Source organism: Ursus americanus, chromosome 5, assembly GCF_024610735.1.
Source record: "Ursus americanus isolate L20-20 chromosome 5, mUrsAme1.1.p, whole genome shotgun sequence".
In the NCBI taxonomy this organism is placed as follows: domain Eukaryota; kingdom Metazoa; phylum Chordata; class Mammalia; order Carnivora; family Ursidae; genus Ursus; species Ursus americanus.
The window spans coordinates 68091556-68112778 of NC_142131.1; the positions used below are offsets into that span (position 1 = coordinate 68091556).

The 21223-nt window shown below is 45.3% G+C and overlaps 1 protein-coding gene across 6 annotated transcripts in view; it reads right to left on the reverse strand.

The window, feature by feature from the left end:
- Positions 1 to 21223, reverse strand: part of SNCAIP (synuclein alpha interacting protein) — a 150557-nt gene that overhangs the window by 3776 nt on the left and 125558 nt on the right. For 5 of the 6 annotated variants that reach the window (XM_045794852.2, XM_045794856.2, XM_045794853.2 and 2 more), the window contains 5 exons: positions 19522 to 19647; positions 15745 to 15914; positions 10199 to 10285; positions 8561 to 9629; positions 7195 to 7265 (listed from right to left, as the gene is read on the reverse strand). In XM_045794852.2, coding sequence (XP_045650808.1) covers positions 7195 to 7265; positions 8561 to 9629; positions 10199 to 10285; positions 15745 to 15914; positions 19522 to 19647 — 1523 coding nt within the window. The remainder of the gene's footprint in view (positions 1 to 7194; positions 7266 to 8560; positions 9630 to 10198; positions 10286 to 15744; positions 15915 to 19521; positions 19648 to 21223) is intronic. The other variant, XM_087862356.1, reaches the window with a different exon arrangement.

Below are 21223 nucleotides of genomic sequence, written 5' to 3' on the forward strand. Positions count from 1 at the left end.
TCCAGTATGAGGGCAAATTGAAGATGTTTTCAGTCAGGCAAGGTCTCAACAAATTTAGCACCCATTCGCCTCCCAAAGATGGGAAGATGTGTTTACCAAAACAAGAGCATAAACCCAAAATGGGAAAAGACAGATTCAGGAAATAGGGCTCTACGCAGGAGAGAAGCAGAAGCAGAAGCAATTCCCAGAATAATTGGGGAATTATTCTTCTGGAAACACCCAGAAGACAGCTGTATAGCACTGCAGTCCAGACTGGGTAGGAGGAAAGAGGTTGTCTCCATGAACAGACAAACTGAGAGACACCTGATTTGTCTGAATGTGCTGAAGGAAGGTTTCTGTCTCCCGCAAAGTGTTGAGAAGTGAATTGTAAACTGAGAAGTCAAAATTACTTTCTCCCCTCCAAAATGTAAAGTTATAATTAGGAAGGAATGCATAGACCTAGTGTGATTAATATTTAGACAGCCATAGTAATAATAAGCACCAAATACTGATTTAACCCCAAAGAGAAATACAACTGTATTAATAATGGTGGGAAGAGGAAGCAGGGGTGTGCACTCGTGTGTGTGTGCATGTGTGTGTGTTTCGGGGTGGGGGGCGGGGTTGGGCATTAAAATAGAGCTAGATAAGTTTGATTCATTTGGAGAATACAGATTTTTGGAAACCTGGCTTCATAGTTTATTATTATCATTACTGTACAAATTTGGGCAAGATACATAATCTCTCTGTGCCTTGGCTTCCAAACTGCAAAATTTGACAATAATAGTATCTACCATATTGTGTTACTGTGAAAGTTAAAACAGGTAATATGCATTTGGCACCTAGAATGTTCTTTGGTACACTGTAAATGCTTTAAAAGTGTTAGCTATCACTTTACCTTCTATGGTGGAACGCCAGGAGGCAATAAAGAGAATATCTGAAGTTGAATATCTGTATGAGTATGTGATTTAGCAATACAGAATACTAGAGAATACATCTGAAAGAAAGTCAAGTGTGTGACGCAGGGAGTGGGAACACAGAACAGGGTAGGTTGGACAGAGGAGAGCCAATTTTTGCTAGAACACTAGCATTACTGTTATATACATATACCTACAGCACTTTGACAAAAAATCAAATGAAAAATAAATAAAAGTTAAAAAGAAGGCTTAGGTTGTAGTTTAAGGATGATATCATCATTTAGACATTAACAAAGTATTTCTGCTTTAATATAAGGGGTGTTGTGGTCAAGAACACTAAAAAAGAAACTTTCTGCAGGACAAAACCCAGCATGATTAGAGCTGAGTGTATATTTGAGGCATTTATTTGAATAATATCAGGATAATTCAAGCCTCCCTGAATCCTTCAATTACCTAGTCCTGAATTACCAGTATTCAAAAGAACAAAAGTGTTTGGGTAATTCTGGCATGAATTATGCAGATAATTTGCTGTTCCTTGATTTCATTTTTGGATATGAAATCACATTCTTAGTGACCAAAATTGGGAAGAAGAAAAGGCTTAAATTTAAATAACAGTTTTGCAAGTAATCTAACTTGCTGATTCATCTAGGCACGGATTCCACATTTCCATAGCCCATCGTGACCAGACAGCAATTTACTTGGAGGATTAGTCTAAAAGGGTCCACGGGCATGCATTATACTTCCACTGATAACCAAAACAGGGAGAGTTTCTTACTTTTGTGATCTCCTTCAGAACTTTACTGAGAGCAAATCTCTAAGTCCTATGTGCTAAAAAATGGGATTCCAGTTCAAAGAATGAACTTGCCCTGCCCACACTAAAAACTCACTGTAGGTAGGGAGGCTTGTAATCCAAGGGCCTAATTTAGATGTAGGACACCATTCGTTCTTGGGATGACAGGCTCAGTCCTTTTTATTTTATTTCTTTCACCTCTTCTTTCTTCCTTTCCTCTCTCCACTCTCCCTCTGGCCAGATATTTATGAAGTCTCTTCCACGTGCCAGGCACCGAGCTGGACGCTGGGGGTACAGATGGGGGTGTGGGGAGGCTGTCAAGGGTCCCCACTTTCATGAAGCTCCTGTACATTTCATGGAGTTTACTGTGTTTTAACTGTATCCTCTTTTCACGCTCTCTGGATTCTGATCTCCTTTAGAAAGGCAGCATGCCTTGTGCTGGCACAGCAAAATGCCCAGCTTAGAGCGAAAGACGGTGGTGCAGTGAGCGCACTGGCAAATTGGGAATGTGGCATTCGGGAGGTAATATATCTGCACTGTTCTTAGTGGGAAGGAGAATCCCAGATGGCTGTGGTTGGAGCAGGGATGCTTGGTGAAGGTACTGGAAGTTGTCTGGGTAAAGTCTCTAGCTGGTACTTTTAAACCTCAAATGAATTTCTGCTTCTTGGAAACTCCAGCCTTCCTCAGAGCTTATAGACAGGCACTGCTCTTTTAATGTTTAGAAACACTCCTGTGGTGGCAGAGATGGTGCCCACAGGGCACGAACAAGACAGTTTCCCCTGTGACATTTCACAGTCCAAATCTGGACCTTGGAGGGGAGGGAGGAAAGGGGAGGTGGGAGGGGGAGAAGGAAGTAGTTTTTCCATTTTGTGTGCACTTAAACCAGGATTCGCATGCTGAAAGAATGTGTTTCTAGCGGGATGGTTTTGGTTTTGAAGGAAGGTCTTCTCTCTGTCCCCTCCTACTTCTAGTCTAGGGCTGTTCCACATGTTCATTTCCTGCCTTCCAAGGCCGGTGCGTGAAGACTGAACGTGGGATCTTAGTTGCAATAGCTTTTTCTACGTCTCAACTCTTCATACTTGGAGACAACACTATATTTCGTTGTCTTCCTGTGGCAGAATATGTTTTCTCCTTTTCCCAGTGGGGGTACGGAGAAGAAACTCCATTTGCGAATCATGCTCTCTGGTCAACCTTAGGAACTCTGGTGGCTTCTATAAAGAGTTTGCTAAGTTGTGCCGAGACATTGGGAGGATCTGATCGTTTTAACTATCCCCCATAACTTGAGTATTTCCCTCCACACACAAGATTCTGCTATGCAACAGCCAAGGACAATGCAAAACCGTGGCCTATGCAAAGGAGAACCTGCCCTTGGGGAAATGTTCAAGACTGGGGTCTCTTCTAAGTCATTGGGACAAAGCTCCAGTGTGAAATACGGGTTTTCCCTCCGAAACTAATATGAACCCTAAGGAGGCAGAGGTGAGGGTGGGAGACACAAGAGTTGTACAGGGAACACAAAATCTGGGAACACATGAGGAGGAGTGGAGGGGAAGGAGAACAGGTGGGCTCTAGGGGTTTCCGGAGGAGAGGAAAGCACCTCAGGGATCTAGTATCTATTCCTTCTGATGGACAGGCTCTAGAGCTAGTATATTAGAAAGGAACATCCACCTCAGACCAGGGCTTAGAAGTCGAAACTATAGTTTTTGAGCAATAATGCTAATGTCTGTAATCACTAAATCCCCTTTTCATATTAGCACCTGAAACAACTTTTCTGAACAGTTACATTGGAAAGACTCTGCTCCTGGGGAGGTCACTCTAGAACTATGTCCTCAGCACTTATCAGAGAGCCATGGTAATATAACAGTGACCAAGAAATTACAGACACATCCCTTCAAGAATTCTTAAAAAGCATACGGGTTAAAAATAGATACTTCAAGGTAAAAAATTAAAGACAAGATTAGAATGCGGTTATTTTCTTATATCCAGAGAAATGATAGTGAGGATGCCTTTGTTCAGCAAGATCGGGGGCTCCTTTTTGGTGCCGACTGGATTTTTCCATCACGAGTCTGGAAGTGCTCGTCAGTGGGGCTGAGGGGTACACACTGTACTTGGGAGACAGCTTTCAGCCAGGGCCTCACCTCCACTTTTCCAATGGCTTCCACATCTTTGTTCATTTTTCTGTTTAGCCTGATATCTTGACAGTAAGAACATACAGTGTGTGTGTGTCTATGTGTCTTTGTGTGCATGTGTGTGTGTGAGTCTGTGTGTGCGTGTGTGCTGGTGGGGGTGGGCACCCTCCACTCTGACCTTCTACTGGGCCCAGCAGCTGACCACTGCCACACCTCATGTCATCCCAGGCCCAACGTACGACTCCTGTTGAAGTGGTTATTGAACAACCTTGACATCAATGCAAAATATTGGATACAAGAGCTCTTGGCTCTGGATGTATCACTTCCCGTGTGGCTAATTCCTTGGCAGTAAAACCCACACTAATGGTGTTCATTACTTAATGTCTTTTGAAGAAGTCTGCTTTCCTGTTGGTGCTAGGACAAGGGTCCTAGCGGCACTGTGGTCACAGTGAGGCTGGTGGTGGCCAGGGGATGATGCCCTCTGCTTCTTGGTAGCTGGACTCAAAGCTCACATCACGTGTTCCAGGTCTCACTTAGACTTAAACTCTGGGAAATGAATGTCTTATTGGCGTTTTAAGACAAGTAATTGCAAACATTCCCTTGGAGTTGTAATAACTCAAAACCAACTTGTCCTTGATAAGAAAAAGCAAAGATAAATCTGCTTGTTATAAACAAAGCCGTCCTCGGCTGTGGAAACACTCTGGGAAAGCTGTCCAAAGTAATGGAGTCGAATCTAATTTTAAAGGGCATTGAAAAGAAATTTAGATTCTTTGCCATCAAGCCGTGACCAATTTAGGAAAATAAATAGCAAACAGAACCCCCACACAGAGGTGATGTTCTTTCAAATGTATTTATTGCCCATATTTTTCCCTTACCAGGAAAAATAAACATTTCCTAGGAACTAAAATGTGACTCCAGCGACTAGGATCTGAGGCCCCACTCTTTCTCCCAGAGCCATGGCAATAGGGCCATTTGGTGGCATTAACGTTTGGGACAAACTCCAACCCAAGGACTGCCATTGGATTCCAAAGTTATGTAATCCTGGGGGATCTCTGCTACCCGAGAGGAGCCATTCAGCTTCCAAGCAAATTCTTGGGCCACGATTTGAAGGCATCACTGAGTGATGAACACTTGGGTTCCTTTCTCTATTTTATCTTTCTGTGGGACGTTCCTTTGATGGGTCCCCTAGACAAAATGAAGTAAGCACTAGAGTCAATTAGGTGTTTTTCATGCCCACAGTCTCATGCTAGTGTTAATTTCTCTGAGAAATCTTCATTTCCACTATAGCCGTCTATCCTTATTTTTTCTAAGGAGTGAACTTGGCCCTGTTCCCTCTGCCTCTGTGCCATTATGAGTGAATCTGAGAAAACTGCCTTCTCCAGCGTGGTCCAACGAATGACTTTTCACTTTCTGTGGAACACATGCTAAGCAGAAACCATGATAAAGTCGAGGTTAATTTATAAGGTAGGGAGGGGAAGGAGTCAGGATGTTTATTTAAATACACTGAATATTTTTATTTTCGGGTTTCTAGGTTATCGCTGAAATTAAACTCTGTTAATATGTAAACCCAGTGACTCTGAGGTTCAAAACTGAGCCTTCAGACGGATTGTTCCCTAAACTGAGTAGGAAAGGGCTAACCTTGTGTTGGATAGCTCAGGAGCCCCAAAGCCTCATTTGGTGCTCTGACTTTTATATTTCTATTATCGGAGAGTCAGAGAGTGTTCAGCTTTGTTTCTTGGCTTGTAAAAAGACAGATGAAATATTTCTGGTAGGTCAATTTACTGTGATACTGTCTTGTTTCCAGGTACTCTGGAACCTTCGAGAGATGAGAGGTGTTCTCCTTCTCCCCCTCCCAAGAGTTTGTCAAGTCTTTGTGCTGCCTTCCCTGAGGGTATTGTTGGTAACTTCTGTTTAAGGACAAAAGCAGAATTTTCCAGGTACCGGAAGACACATCCAACCTCATCTGGGACTGAGACGGGTATGGGGTTGGGGAGGTGGGTTGAGAGGAACAGAAAGAGCCCGGTACCAATGTCTGGGAAGGGAATGGACATTTTTTTTTCTATTTCCTTTCTACCCCGGGTCTTGGGTTCATAGAACTGGCTGAGATTCCCTGCCCCAGGGTGGCCGGAAGCAGCCCAGACTAGGGCACCGTGTGAGCCTGACCCAAGCTGAATGCTTGTGACCAGTAAATACCTAAGCTCCAAGGTGCTTCCTTGAATGTACTGAATTAATGAGACCCCCAGGGGCAATCCCTGAAATGCCTGAGATTTACTTCTCCTCTGGGCTGACCAGAGACCTGGAGCAGATTAAATTTGATTTAAAGGGTCAAAAAAAGAAGAGTGACGTTACTTGCGCCTTAGTATTCTTAACTAAAATTTATACTCATGACACATACACCCCTATTTGGGTGTGTTTATCATATATAGAAACAGACGCACATTCACAAATGCACTGCGGAGGACTTTGGAAGGGTGCTGCAGGGCGTGGCTGTATTTTTCTTTTAAATAATTAAATTAAAGCAAGTTTGAATGATTTAAAAGTGACAGCTTCCCTTGACATGAATTTGGGGGTTTCTTCTGAAAGAAGCCAGAAACCAGGCACCAAATGCAGGAAGTCGCCCTCCAGGGCTCTCCTTTCACTCCTCCCGTTTCCTGCTTCATCCGGGAGCGGGAGTTGTGCACATTCCCCAGAGAGGAAAGAAAACCCCGATGCAGAAGGACTTTGCCCAGAGAGGCGCCTGAGCTACTGGAGACCTTCGAAGATGATCCTTTTCTGTACACAGTCCATGCATTTTGAAGCATAAACATTTTGTTTGGGAAAGCCCCGTGTTTGACTGGTGGGCACACACAGATGTGCTAACGGCTGGGCACTGGGGTTCTGAGCGTTAAGCGAGAGCAATTTCAGAATGGCTGGGCCTTGCTTCCCCTAAGCGTGGTGATGAAAGGCGCTTTCAGTCTAGGATCAGCAATGAAATAAAACCTCAGCTCTCCTTCACAGCTCTGATTCTGATCAGAGATCGACTCCGTCCACCCGCGACAGGAAATTTAATTTCTATACTTACTTGGTACTTGACTCCATTAAAACAAAGACTGAAAGCCAAAGTCAACCGGGAGACTCAGCATGTTTGTAAGGTGAGTAGATTCCTGTGCCCTCTGCGGCTGGAAGAAAGCCCCGCCAATCGGGCACTTGGTCCCTTTCTAAGGCCCCGTTATAAGTAACTGGCTGCTTCTATTGGGGTGTGTGTGGCAGGGGAGGTGTCATATTCTTCTTTCTTGGTATTAGCGCCTGCTAAGGGTGCTCTGGGACCGTGGTTTCAAAGGTCATGCTACTGGAAGCAAAGGCATGGCCTCACTGTGCGAGGGCCCCGCTAGCTAGCACCACGTACCGTGCATGGTTACGCAGAGGCTCTCCGGTCAGCGTGTTAGAAGAAAGGGTGACGCAGCTGCCGTACATCTCCTAGAGAGGTGCGATTAAACATCATCTGAAAACATGCAACAAAGCTCGGCACATGCACATGTCTCAATAAACAGGAGGCATGCGGGAGGCAGATTAGTGGACAGAAGAGTCATACATACTTTCAGGAGCGCGGGGAGCTGCTGAGCTCATTCTTTCACTCCTGAGTGACAGAACCCATTAAGTGACTTGGGAGAGTCTTGTTTGAGCAAGGTAAGGCTGGATAGGGGACACCCAAAGGGGCCAGGGTGTGGGGCACGGGGTGGGACTTTCCTAGCTGAAATACAGACACGCTGAAGCCCTTTACGACAAAGACAATTCTCGTTGGAAATCAATGTATAGTTAAAACTGGAGTTCAGTTACTTAGAGACATATTAACAGAATAATAACGAGATATTAACTCGATTTCGGTGTTGCAAAAGGAATCTGGACAGACCGTGACCCTCACCATGATGGAATTTCACCTTATGGCATAATAATCAATTATGCAGGTTGGGAGTCTCTAGACTAGAGATGGCTATTCTGGGTCCTTCCATTCCTCAGAGTTCTGCATTTTGGATGCTACACCATTTTTGGGGGATGGCATGGCACGCACAGAGCACACAGCAAACGTCGCCTAAAAAGATGTGCGTATCTCTTATTCACTGGTTTTAAACCACAGATTACAGTGCATGGTTTTCCAGGAAATGCAATTACGAAATGTAGTTCATGGCACGTCCGGCCAACCCTCACGTACTGAGCTCTTTGGGCCGCTCCAGCATCCCCCTGGCAACACTCATGGGTTTGTGTCGTAAATGAGGAGGGCCCTGGGGTGTATTCATTTCAAAGGTCACTCCAAGGTTGAGCAGTTAAGTCTTTAGAAATAGAGTATCTATTTATGTGCTCTTTCATTGGGCTTGAGAATAAACTAGCTGGTCATATGAGGAGAACAAACTCTTCCGGAGGAAAAATCAGGGCCAAGGAAGGGCCTGATTTCACATCGACGGGTGGTCTGATCTTACAGAAATGCCTCCCAGTTTAGGACTCCTAACACTCAGGGATCACACTATTTAGGGCAACTGGGAGACCAGAATGTAACATCCTGTGATGTATTTGATCTTTCTCTCTTAGAGTATTTTCCAAAGGAAGAGCAAAGTGTCTATACTCTAATGTGACATATCTCGTTAGAAAACACATGGACTGGGCTTTCCATGCAACCGTTTGGAATTTTTCTGGGGATTCCCTGGTGGTGGCAAAGGTCACCAATCTGTAGTGTGAGGAACAGCATAGTGAATTCAAAGTCTCCAAATAGCACTCACCGCCTTATTCTTTCCTTTGCTCGCAGAGCTCACGGGATTTCCCTTGGCGTCTGTTGTCTTCCTTCCAAGGGAGGTTAAGGGCAGTGTGGACGTCTTTAGCTGGTTGGCTGCCTGGGAGTTATTATTATTGTTCTGGTTGCCGCTGAGTGTCTCCATGATAGACCGGAAGGTTCCAAAAGGCCTTTTCAGTTGGTCCCCCGATTCGCTATTTGCGGATGCCCTCTGGAGGGTCCTGCCTTTATCTCTGTCCTTCTCCCCATTTACCTCAAGGCTAGTTTGCTCCATCTGCACCACAGGCTCCTCAAAGGTCACTCTGAGCTTCAAGTTCTGGGAGGTCCGGCGCTTGGAAGATGGAGACTTGAGGGCGCTCTTGGGGCTCATGGCCACTTTCTGGGCGGCGGTACTGTCAGGGCTGGGCTGAATGGGGTCTCCAGAGGGCTGGCTGGGGGGAGTGGTCGCTGAGCCGGGACACTGGGATTCCAAGTCAGGTTCGCTGCTCTCTGAGGTGGGGGACGGGCTATGGCCATCCAGAGATTTGGAGGCCTTGATGCCAAAAGGAAACCTACGTCCCGACGCCAAAGTGTGTTTCTTTATCATCAGGTGCAAGCTTTCGGCGCTATCCACACTCTCCACGCTCCCCACGATGGGCTGCGGCCGGGGCCTGTCAGGTTTCCTCACAGGTGTGCTCTTGGGGTCCTCGGAGGTATTGGAATCGGTGTCGGACTCACTCAGGGACCGCTGCATTAGCTGCCTCAGCCGAGCTAACTTCAGCTCCCTCTTCTCTGCAGGGATCTTTTTGCCGTTTCTAGAGGAAGCCTGAGCGTCCTGGAATTCCAAGGACAGCTTTTCCTGGGTGCAGACGCTCTCTGAGATATCTTTCCCCAGTAACTGGCGTAGGATTTTGTCTGAATCTTCGTCTTTTGCTTTGGCCCTGGCCCGGCCGGATGCTGACAGGCTTCCGAGAACCTGAATCCCCTCTTGGACTCCAGGTTTGCTTTTGGCTACAGACTCATCATCCACATCTGGAGATTTCCACTGGGACCTTCTGGAAGCTGGGGAGGACGGCGAACTGAAAGATGATGAAGAACATATGAGGGGATTTCCTATCACTGATTTCCTTCACTGCCACGAATGACTTACAACAAAGAACAACAGGACGGGAATAAGAATTATCCCTTCGTGTCTGAGCAAATCCATCTGCGAATACTCCAGAGTGGCAACCATGACCAAAGCATAGTGCCTCACACTTGACACCATGACGGTATGTTTGTCTACTGCTTTACCGTTTACACCTCACTTCTGCACCGATTCTATCCATTATGCTCATTTTCAACAACATTACCACCTTATGAACCTGTATATTCTTATTCCCATTTCACAGATGAAGAAACGAAGGAGTCTGAAAGAGTACGTGACTTGCTTACAACCGGGGAATGAAGAAAGGGCGGAGCCAGAGAGGAACCCAGGTCTTCCGACTTTAGGTCCAGAGCCTTTTCCCCCTGTAACGTCTCATTGTTATTCCTCTTTTTAAAAATAAAACGTTGTCTTCTTTAAAGATTTTTTTTTCTCAAAGTCCAAAAGAAGGCTCAGAGACTAAAGACAACTGAGAACTCTAACCACCCATGTTCCTGGTATTACCTGGGCGAAGAAAGGAGTGACTCTGACTTCTGGGCTTCTAGAAGTTGCTGAAGCTGGTTCTGCAATGTGACGCGTTCCATTGTCTGTCTAGGAAAACCAAACGAAGACACGTAAGCTCTCTGATACATGGCCACTACTATCAATGAGTAGGTGTAAACTTTTTCATGATGATTTGCAATAAATTGCAACAAATCCCAAAGCCTTACAAACGTGCACATTCTTCTTCCTTGCGGTGCAGCGATTTTCCTAAGAACCCACAAGGATGCTTAATATTCACATTAGCGGAAAACTGTAAGTAACCCAATTGCTCATCAATAAGCCTGTAAGTCAGTAATTTAGCTGTTTCCATAAAGGCAGCTATTGAAATGATAATATATTTCAGTATCTATGACACAGAAAAAATTTCCCTAATAAAAGGGAAATTACAAAATACTGTATGTAATATAATACCGTTTTTAAGAAATCTCTCTCTATATAACGTTTGTGTGTGTGTGTATTACTTATAATTATATACCTACATATATTATTTACTCTTTCCAAATTGTTTAAACCTTTAAAGTAATTGAATTAGTTTAGTGATCAGAAAAGAGCAAAATAAAACAACACAACTATTTCAGTATTGGGTGAAAACCATTAAATAACTTGGTGTTTTCTTACATGAAGGGAAACACGGTATGGCAACACTCATTTTATTCTGGAGATAAGAGCATGTGAATGAGAATGAGCTTTAAATTTAAAATCAGCTAAAAGCCACGGGCTACAGAAATTGAAATCTGTTTCGAAAGCATATTACAGAACTTGAGAAAAGTAAAGCCAACTGATTCTGACTTTAGAAGAAAAAGCAGTACTTACTGAACTCTAGTATTAGTGTGGCGACCCCCACCCCCACCCCAAGATGTCCATCACATTCTACTTCCTGGAAGGTGGGACTATGTTACCTTTCATGGCAAAAGGGAATTAGTGTTGCAGACAGAATCCAGATTATTTATCGGCTGATAGGAAAACACGGAGATTTTCCTGCACTATTATTATTATTATTATTGGTTATCCAATCTAGTCACAAGTCTTTAACAGTGAGGAGGAAGGAGAAGATGAGGTCAGTGGTTGCTGTCTCTGAAGACGAAGGAAGGGGCCATGAGGCAAGGAACGCAAGGGCCTCTAGGGGCTGCCAATGACCCTTTGCTAACAGCCAGCAAAAGAAGGGACCTCGGTCCTATGACTGCAAGGAAGTGATTCTGCAACCAGACCCATCCTACAGGCTCCAGAAAGGAATGTGGTCTGTGGACACCTCGATTTTAATGTGGAGACCCATTCTGGTCTTTGGACCTATAGAGCTGTAAGATGAGCTTGTGTTGTTTTAAGCCACTAGGTGTGTGGTAATTTATTAACAGGAATAGAAAATGGATACAATCAGCTTCAAAAAAGGTAGGCCATGGATGCCTGGGGGACTCAGTCGGTTAAGTGTCTGCCTTCGGCTCAGGTCATGATCTCAGGGTCCTGGGATCGAGCCCTGCATTAGGCTCCCTACTCAGCAGGGAGTCTGCTTCTCCCCCTCTCCCTCCAGCTCTGACCCCCACTCATGCTCTCTTTCTCTCAAAAAATAAAATCTTTAAAAAAAATGGTGGGCCCTCTCATGAGCCAGGACATGGAACTAAATGAATGAGCTGCAAGTTTTTTGTTTTGTTTTTTTTTCTGAGAGAGAGAGAGAGCGCGAGAGTGTGCACACACACGTGAGTGTGTGAGGTGGGGGGAGGGGCAGAGAGAGAGAGAATCCTAAGCCGGCTCCCAGCTGAGTGTGAGCCTGACATGGGCTTGATCTCACGACCCTGAGATCATGACCTGAGCCAAAATCAAGAGTTGGACACTGACTGAGCTACCCAGGTGCCCTGAGTTCCAAGTGTTCTTAAAATGGCTGCTGGACCTTAGATCTGGGCTTGAGGAAGCCCAGTGCTCTCCTTGCCAAGTGTCACTGCGCGTACTCAACCACTATTGGCCACCTAAATCGAATTCTGTGAGATCAGACTGGGATGAACGCTTCCATCTCTCCAAGTACTCTATTTTTCAGACATGGTCAGTCTCAGTCCTAACTTTTCATCCCTAAGACAAGAAAAGTCTGTGATTTCAATTTGTCTCACTCATTCTGTGACTCACCTACTGAAAACTTAATTGTCTAAAGAAGGAGCCAGCAAACTCTTCCCTAAAAGGTCAGATAGTAAATATTTTAGGCTTGTGAGTCATACGGTCTGTGTCATAACTACTCAACTCTACTTTTGTAGCATGAAATCAATCCTACACGATTGGTAAATGAATGTGTATATGTCTGGGTTCCAATAAAACTTTATTTACAAAAACAGACAGTGGGCTGGATTTGGCCCATAGTCTATAGTTGGCTAACCCTTAGTCTAAAGAAATAATAAAAAATGAAAGTACATAAGAACATTCTAATTTTCCCACTTTACAAGCTGTACTGCAAATCAAGTTTTTAAGAACAATAGTGAGGAGCTAAAGTAGATGAAGCAAGCTGACAGTCTACTTTTAAAGGGTTTGTTAGGTATCAAAGTGAATTATGATACAGTTAAGAAAACTATTTGGGAGCGATTGGGTTGACCGATGATTGGAATTTCAGGTATGAATGGGGGGAAAAAAAGGACTCTGCTTTCTAGATTCTAAAGAAGCCCTCAGCAAGGACTGCCCAATTTTAAATACATGATCTGTGAAATATGAATATATAAAAGTACACGAAACAGGAGAACATATATGGGCATATGCCTAGTCCCCTGGGGCTGTTGTTAACCAAATACCACCAGCTGGGGGGATAAAACAACAGGAATTTATTTTCCCATGGTTCTGGAGGCTGGAAGTCTGAGACCGAGGGGTTGGCAGTGTTGGTTTCCTCTGAGGGCTGACAGGGAGGCTGTTCCCTGCTTCTCTCCTTGTTTCTGGTGCTTTGCTGGCGATCTTTGACGTTCTTTGGCTTGTAGATGCATCACTCTGACCCCTGATTTCATGTTCACACGGTGTTCTCCCTGTGCGTGTCTGCCTCCACAGCTAACTTTCCCCCTTGGATGACAATGCCAGTGATACTGGATTTGGGCACACCCTCATGACCTCATTTTAACTTGATTCCTTCTGCAAAGACCCTATCTCCGAAAAAGCAGATATTCTGAGGTACCAGGGGTTAGGACTCTATCCTATATTTTCGGGGGGGGGGTGGCATAATTCAACCTGTAATATCTAGGTTTGTACATCAGGACTTCTAACAGAGCTGAAGGTCGCCATTTTTTAAATAGTAATTATGTTTATTAACTGTAGTTAGTAAAGGTATTCTGGTAGGAAAAGGCACTCTGGACTTCTCTCACTCAGAATTTTGAACTGGAAAAACTCATGGTTTTCATTCCTCCTCCTGTAACTTTCTGTGCTGGGGGTGCCTGGAGCTTGAAGGGCACGGGCTACGGCAGCCATACTCAGTGGGCTTCCCTGTTCACGTCTAGTTCTGCCAGTCTCACTGAGGCACACAGTAAGTAAAAGACTGGGGTCTCCAGCCTAAACTCTCATATTTTATCTTGTCACTGGCCTAACTGTAACTGTCTACAGCATTCAGCTTCAGAGACAATGGAAGAACTGTTATCTATTAGCGTACATGTGTATTTTATTCTGGGCCCATCAACAGAGAGGGCAGCCAAGACCCTGACCTTGAAGAGTTCACCAATAAAACAGCTATTAGAGCTCATGAACAGCTCGCAGACTCCACGGTACAGGGACTGAGGATAGTGTTTTGTGATCTTTCCTCTGAGTATGAATCTTTTGGAAAAAAACAAACCCAAAAACATTCTACTGGACCATTTTAAAGCTTCTCTGAAAGGATATGTCCATACACTACCCGGGGTGGGGGAAGGAATATTGCCACAACATTTCTGGAAGGATATTAGGCAACATCTATCCACGTTTTAAATGCGTATGCCCTGTGTTTTAGCAATTCTCTTTCTAGGAACTTATTTTTAGAAATACTTACACAAGCACATAAAAACATGTACAAGGGTGTTCGCTGTGGAAAGATAACTTACTGAGTTGTCTGTTTGTGTGTATTTTCCCTTCAATTGAATTAAGTCCTTGAAGCTCATCTAACTCACCTGCCCCAGGGGAGTTTTCTGTAACTGGGCAGAGGACGCTTGGAGGGAACCCCTTTAATATTTAATTTTTAAACACTATATGTGTCTAGTAAAATCCTAACCAACTCATTAAAGTGAGTACTCGAGTAGGGGGAGGGGACAGAGACCTGGTCTCTAGGGCAAGAGGGCGGAAGTAGACAGATGAAGGTTTCTCCCAGCTTAGAGAAGAGCCAGAGGGTCTAAGGACTTGTCATACTGTCGAATGATCAGTGAAGGCCTCCCAGCCATCATAGGTCTCTTTCCAAAAGGAAAAATAATTTTTTTAAATTTTTTTATTTTTTAAGATTTTATTTATTTATTTGAGAGAGAGAGAGAGTATGAGAGAGATCAGGAGCAGGGGGGAGGAGTAGAGGGAGAAGCAGACTCTTGGGATCATGACCTGAGTCGAAGGCAGACGCTTAACGGACTAAGCCACCCAGGTGTCCCAAAAAGAGTATTTTTAAAAGTAATTTAAAACACTCTCTATTTTGCTTCTACAATCTAATTTTTCGGGTTTATCCTCTTAATCTGTCAACATGACTTTGAATACCGATTGGGATTTTCAGTGACCTCCCCAATATGGCAACTGTACCTTGGCTGGTGTGTTTGCCAAGGCCTGACCCTGGTCCTCTCAAGCGGTAGCGGCTCCTTGATTCTTCAGACTGCTAAAGACCTACCTGATGGCTTCCCCTCTCTCCCCCTCTCGTCAGGCATAGCATGACAACCTCCCAGAAATGCTTCCTGACATCTCTGTAGGCAATGGTTACCGGTTTGACAATCTCATCAAGAACAGGACTCCATCTAGACCAAGAGGGTTTTAAGTAACATCACGCTGACCGGACACTAGTTTACATTGTAAGGACTCAAGAATCGTTGGCTTCTTTTTTATAATAAATTTACTGGTGATGGTTGTCCGATGACCTGCCTGTAATTCCCCAAATATACATTTTTCATTTGAAAATCTGAAACTGGCCTATGTCTAGTTTTTTGTTTTGTTTTGTTTTTCTTTTCCCTTCTCTCTCAGGCTTTTTATGATTTCCTAGAATGTAAAGGACAGAAGTTTGGGGATGAGGCGTGTGTGTACTTAAGTCATCGGGCCGTGAGCTGTGCACACAGAGAGAGGCTGTCTCTCATCCGACGTGCCTCACATCCCTGCTCACGGAGTTTGCTCTGCACCGTCTGCTCGTGGAAGTATCCTCTTCCCTCTGCAGACACGGCACCCATCGCATGGATGCTGGCTGGCAGGACTTGGGAGGGAAGAGGACAAGAAGATGGGCAGAAGGCTAGGAATTTTCCAGACAATCGGCATGCAGGCAGCTCACCAAGGCACCAGGCTCAAACCTCAGCCAAGTGAGAACCAGCCAGACTTGGCTCAAATGGAAAGAACGGGCCACTTACTCCTTCAGCTGTTTGGTTAGCTTCACCACCTGAGAGGCCAGTGACATGCAGGTCTCCACCACCACCAGGTACCGGGAGCACAGCGTGTGCCCGTGGCGCTCGGCGCTCTGGGACGGCTTTTCTCCCGCATGGTTCTGCATGGTGACATTTGCTCCATATTCAACCAAGGTCTGTGGGAAAATGCAGAGGCACGTGATCGTGACAAGACCTCCCTGGCAACATTTTGTAATGACCGAAAGAGAAAGTTGAATGGAACTTTTCCTGCTAGTCCAATACCAATTACCAGAGCCCATGGCAGGGTGGGGAAGAGGGCAAAGGGTATCATCACACACACAAGAGAGCCTCTGGCGAGTTGGCAGGATTCGTATCAGACACCTGCCTCAGAGCCCACACATATGCAACAGAACCTGTCCTACCACTACCAATCCCACCCAGCCTTGGAGGAGCTGGCTGGGAGGGGCAGAGCCTGCCACTGTCCTCAGGGGGCTGTCTCCTGAGCAGGCAGTGTCAGGGGGGCTGTTTTGTCCCTTTCACTAGGTGGGCCCAGAAAGCTGGGGACACCTGCGAGGAGAGAGCGGAATTTTGTTTTCCTGTTCCTGTTGGCTTGGGAAGCATCTGTGATCTGTTGCTGAGCCTTCCCCATCAGAAATAAAAATCACTGGAGAGAAATGACCTGCAGGGGCTGTGTGTGGGGCAGCCCACGCTCCCACCAGGTGTCTGGCAAGGATATGACCCATGGATTGAGAAGACGTCGTAGAAGGGGGCTTGGGGTGAGCGTGCTATCACCCCACTACGGAAGGAGAGTGTTCTCCGGCAGTAAGAGTGGTGGGGGTGACACAGGCTGAGGGGACTGTATGGGAGGAGGACGGGTGAGATCTTCCCTGTCAGGTATCAGCGGGGAGGCTCCAGAGAGCCCTCTGAAGACCTCACCCATCATGCCCAGCAGAGGGTCAGCACGTGAAGGCTGCCACAGAGGACGTTAGTGGCCCAGGACCGTGATCCAGAGAAGCAATGACAGCTTTCAGGGAGAGTGCCAGGACCTTTGCCAGTTAAGCAAAGAGATGGTTAACTTTTCTCTCCTCCCTTCTCCTTGTCTCCAACACTGAGCCCAGCAGAGAGAAAGGGGAACAGGAGCTAAGGTGAGGTGTACAAAGCCAATCATGGCTCCGTCCCCATGCCGTGTCCCTTGAACCCTGGGTCTAAATCTGGGCTGGAGAGGCGGACACTTCGATTCAGAAGTAACACCAAGATTTTAAGCTAGTTTGGAGCAAATGTGAAGTCACAAGTAAGCAGAAAGTTACAGATTTGGCCAAGGCATCATAGTAAAGAAGAGAGACTTGATGGACCACGGTTGACATTGCTAACTAAAAAAAAAAAAAAAAAAAAAAAAAAAAATCAAAATTCTTTTCTATTTATACTGTGGTGACATGAGATAGCACAAAAAGCTGTTACATCACGATTAGTCAGCTGTCACAACCTCACACATTCTTTGACACTATCAATATGAGACTGGACCTCTGGGTTTATATAGTAAAAGGTACTGTTGTTCCCAAAAGTAACACTTGGGATTTTTAAATTCCTACATTGCTTAAACTCAGAGGTCACCAGGGGCTTTATCCCTTTCTGGTTGACGACCACTCACCATGAAAGGCCGAGCTACCATGAAGCCTCTGCCAGAGGCCTGACAAGAGTGACACGCAGATCACCTCAGCCCTGAGCTCCTGCGGCCCCCACCCCCTCAGAGCGTCCCTGTCAACACTCACTGCTCCCACTCCCTTGACTCTGATTTCCGCGATTTTCCTTCCAGAGTTTCCTAGAGTCAGTCTCTGTCTCCCCTCAAAAGGGCCTTTGCTCACCTCCTGTTCTACTCTCAGTATCCCTGTGTCTTTTGTTTCTTTCTTTTTTTAAAAAAATCTCACACCCAGTGGATAGACCCGCTTCCAAGATTATCCAAGTTTCCACAGCCACGGTATCTAGTGCCAAAAATATCATTTGTGTTAAGTGGAGAGATGAATGGCCCAAAAGCACAGATGGCCTCTCTTCGCATATAAAAGAAAAATAACCGAAATCTCAAACAGAATTAGTGCTATCAGCTGGTTTTCTTTGGCTTTCAGTCACTTATTAGCTGATAAAGAAAAATTCAAGACTATTAAATATTAGAGTGCTTTGTTACATGGAAAAAAATTGAAGTTTTCGGTTATGTTCAATTAGTTTTCCTCCACAAAAAGTCACGCTACTCCTTTCATCCTCCGTAGATCCTGGTAATAATTTAAATTTCTCTCTTCTCTCGGCTCTGCGTTCTCATCGCTGCTTTTACAACGTGGGGCCTTAAATGAGAAGATGCACACGCTGCCAACATTAGCGGGGAAACTTCCAGACACGTGCAATATTTCCTATCAACTCCGTCCTCCAAAGGGCAGACGCTCTAGGGAGCGTTTTGCTGTTACCTCTGCCTTTTGCTTTTATTAGCCTCTTGCCTTTCACGCGGACAGCTTTTCCAGATCCTCTCCTGTCATTTCCAGAGTCCCCTCTACCTTCCTAAGCAACCGGTTCTCACTGCCCGATTTTCTTTTTCTCACTGCCCACCCTGTGCACAGTAGGACGTCAGTAAGTTCCTGTTAAATCAGCGCACTGAGTCGCAATAAAACAAACAACGTGTAGTAAGGCAACAAAAGATGTTGCTTTCTTAGAGTTGCTGTATGCACATAGCTGATTCTGAACTGTGTGACCTCAGTGAGGTAAAAGCACTTTGTTTCGTCAGAGCCTTCAGCAGGATGTGGTCAGTCAGGAAAGGGCTTTCCTGCACCTCAGGCAGATGTGGGAACACGTCTGTAGATGCCGGGCCATTTTCCATGATAACAATGGTGCGACTGGTCTGACGCTGGTAATGACGCATCCATAAATCAAATTCCAGGCTAAATCTAAATAAACTTCGTTTCCGATGTAAAACCTTTCCTTCCCTCACACGGTCACTCCTCTTGCTCCTCCTCCTTCTCGTTGGTCACCTTCTCTCTTTGCTTTGTCACTCAGGGCCTTAACCTTTTTTTTTTTTAAGTCGAGGGATCTATCTGGTTTCTATATTCACACAAGCCTCAAACTTCTGAGGACCCTCACTGGGCTTTCAGCCACGTGCTATTATGATGGTGGCACTGGGTCTGGCTCAGCTTCGTGAACCAAAGCACTGGGCGGAGGGGAGAGATTCTGACTCCTCTTCTTGGAGGGGTTCCACATGCTCCAAGAAGCATGTGGATACTCTCTCGGGTGGCTGGCAGCAGGGGGAAGAAGCTCCCCACCTCTCCTGTGGCTCTGCTCCCCAGCCCTACACCCTTGCACACACAGACCATGGGAACATCTGTGAGGCAGGTAGGACTGCAAGGAGGAGGCCACCTGAGGCTCTTGGGTGGAGAGGCTGGCCAACCTTCCTAGGGGATCAAAGGTAATATCTGAGGCCTCCTTGTAGTCAGTTCTGGGGCTTTCTGAAGGCATTCGAGAAGCTCCGTCTTGCCCCAGAGAAAGGGGGGGGCAACCATAGCCCTCCATCTCCAGTCCCTTTCAACATCCTGCAACGCTCAACGGAAAACTCGTAGGGCTCTTTATGCTGACATTTCTGTGGGTTTCTGGAAATATGAATGTATCAACTTAACTCCTTATGATCTACAACAGAAAAAGCTGACTTAATCCGCACATGTCTTCCAGTACATAAAATTTCCATTTTTTTTTTTTGTTTCATTACTTGATAAACTCATTTGTCTCCTCAAAGCAGCAGGCCCTGCGTACCTGGATACACCCGAGGTAGCCGTGCTGGGAGGCCACGTGGACGGCACTGTTGCCATCTTGGTCCACTTCATCCAGTGAGATGCCCTGTTCTTGCATAAACTGAAGAAGCCAAAGAAGAATTTTTTCCTATAAACACAAAAACAGTTGCAATTAATGGAATATCATGTAGCGAGTCTGAAATAAAGACAGAGGAAAACAAAACTCTGACCCGGGAAGTTTACATATAATCAGGTTTGCCGTATCCACAGAAAATACCCTTCCTTTTGAACTGAAATCCCTGCATCTCTCTGACTCAAAGTCTATGAAAGAGGAATGCTCAGAGAATTTTAAGAGCGGGAAGTTAGGTCAGAAATGCTCTCGGTGTACGTCTTCTTTAGATGTAAAATTGATTTGTAGAACGTTTGAGTACTTCCTCCAAGTGACAAAGCCAGACTGATGGAAAGTGGGGACCAGAATCCAAGCCTTTCGATGCCAAGGCAATGTTTTTGCTACTTTGTTATACTGTCTTTAGGGTTCAGCGATATTATTATAAAACCTCAGGCATTAGGATAACCAGCTTCTCCTTTGAAGTTGATAATGCTTCGACCAGGCCTTCCTGATCCCAGACCTCCTGGCTGACAGAGAGAAGCTCGCAAGAGCTTAAGTGGCTAAGTATAAGATACCCTCACCGAGAAAACACCGGGACCCTCTTGATTTTTCTGACCACATGTTGGTGGGGTTTGCAAGGTTTCCCTTATTCCCTGTTAAACGGAGGGCGCCCGACGCTCTGAACACAACCTTTCAAGAGCAAAGACATAGAGCGCTCAGCGTGTTGTCAAAATCCGTTTGCATTTTTACCCACTGAGTATTTTGTGGTATTTTCGTGTTATGTTTGGCCTCAGGAGAAAGCAGGGGGATGGGATTTCACTGTTTTAAAATAGATGAATTAAATATAATGTTAAAAAAACATGAGAGTGGTAAAAACAACAGCATGAAGTTTAGTGAGTGGAATTTGACATTTATAAAGATGATCATGTGTTTGAAATAGCCTTGAACCTCTCCTCAGCCTGTTAAAGGTTTTCTTTTTCTCTTTTTTTCCCGTTACTTGCTCGGACTAGTCATGAACTTTTATACTTTTCTGGATTAAATTTGCCTTCACCTTCTGAACATGCCAACTAATCTGCTAAAGGAATGTTGGATAAAAACAGCCAACTCCTTTCATGGTTCACCTCTCTTGGGTGGAGCGGGGCACTGTTTATGAAGTCAGTGGCCACATCAGGGACAGAATGAACATTTGCACCATGCTCTTTTCACGTGAGCGAGCAGGGAGTAAGATCCCGAAAGAACAAGAAGGGAAACATGCAGTCAATGCCTATCACCTACCAAGAAGGCACCCAGGGAGCACAGGGTGAGTGTCAGCTGCAAAATCAGACAGACCCTGTAGAACATGAAACCCTCAAGGTCCCTAGAGGATGACACGGAGCAGAGCCTGAGGCCAGGGCTGGCAGTGAGAATCTGACATGACTGTTCTCTTCACTCAGAGGCAAACTTGGAGAAAGTTTGGGGTTGGTATTTGGATCAGAGTGGGTGGTGATGTTTCATATACACGAGGTAAAACAACTTTCTTTATTTTTCCTAATTAGGAAGGGGGAAAGCGGTATGACTTTTGACTTGGAGCCAGGTGACTCTACCATGGGATCTTAACTCAAAAGATCTGGGAGAG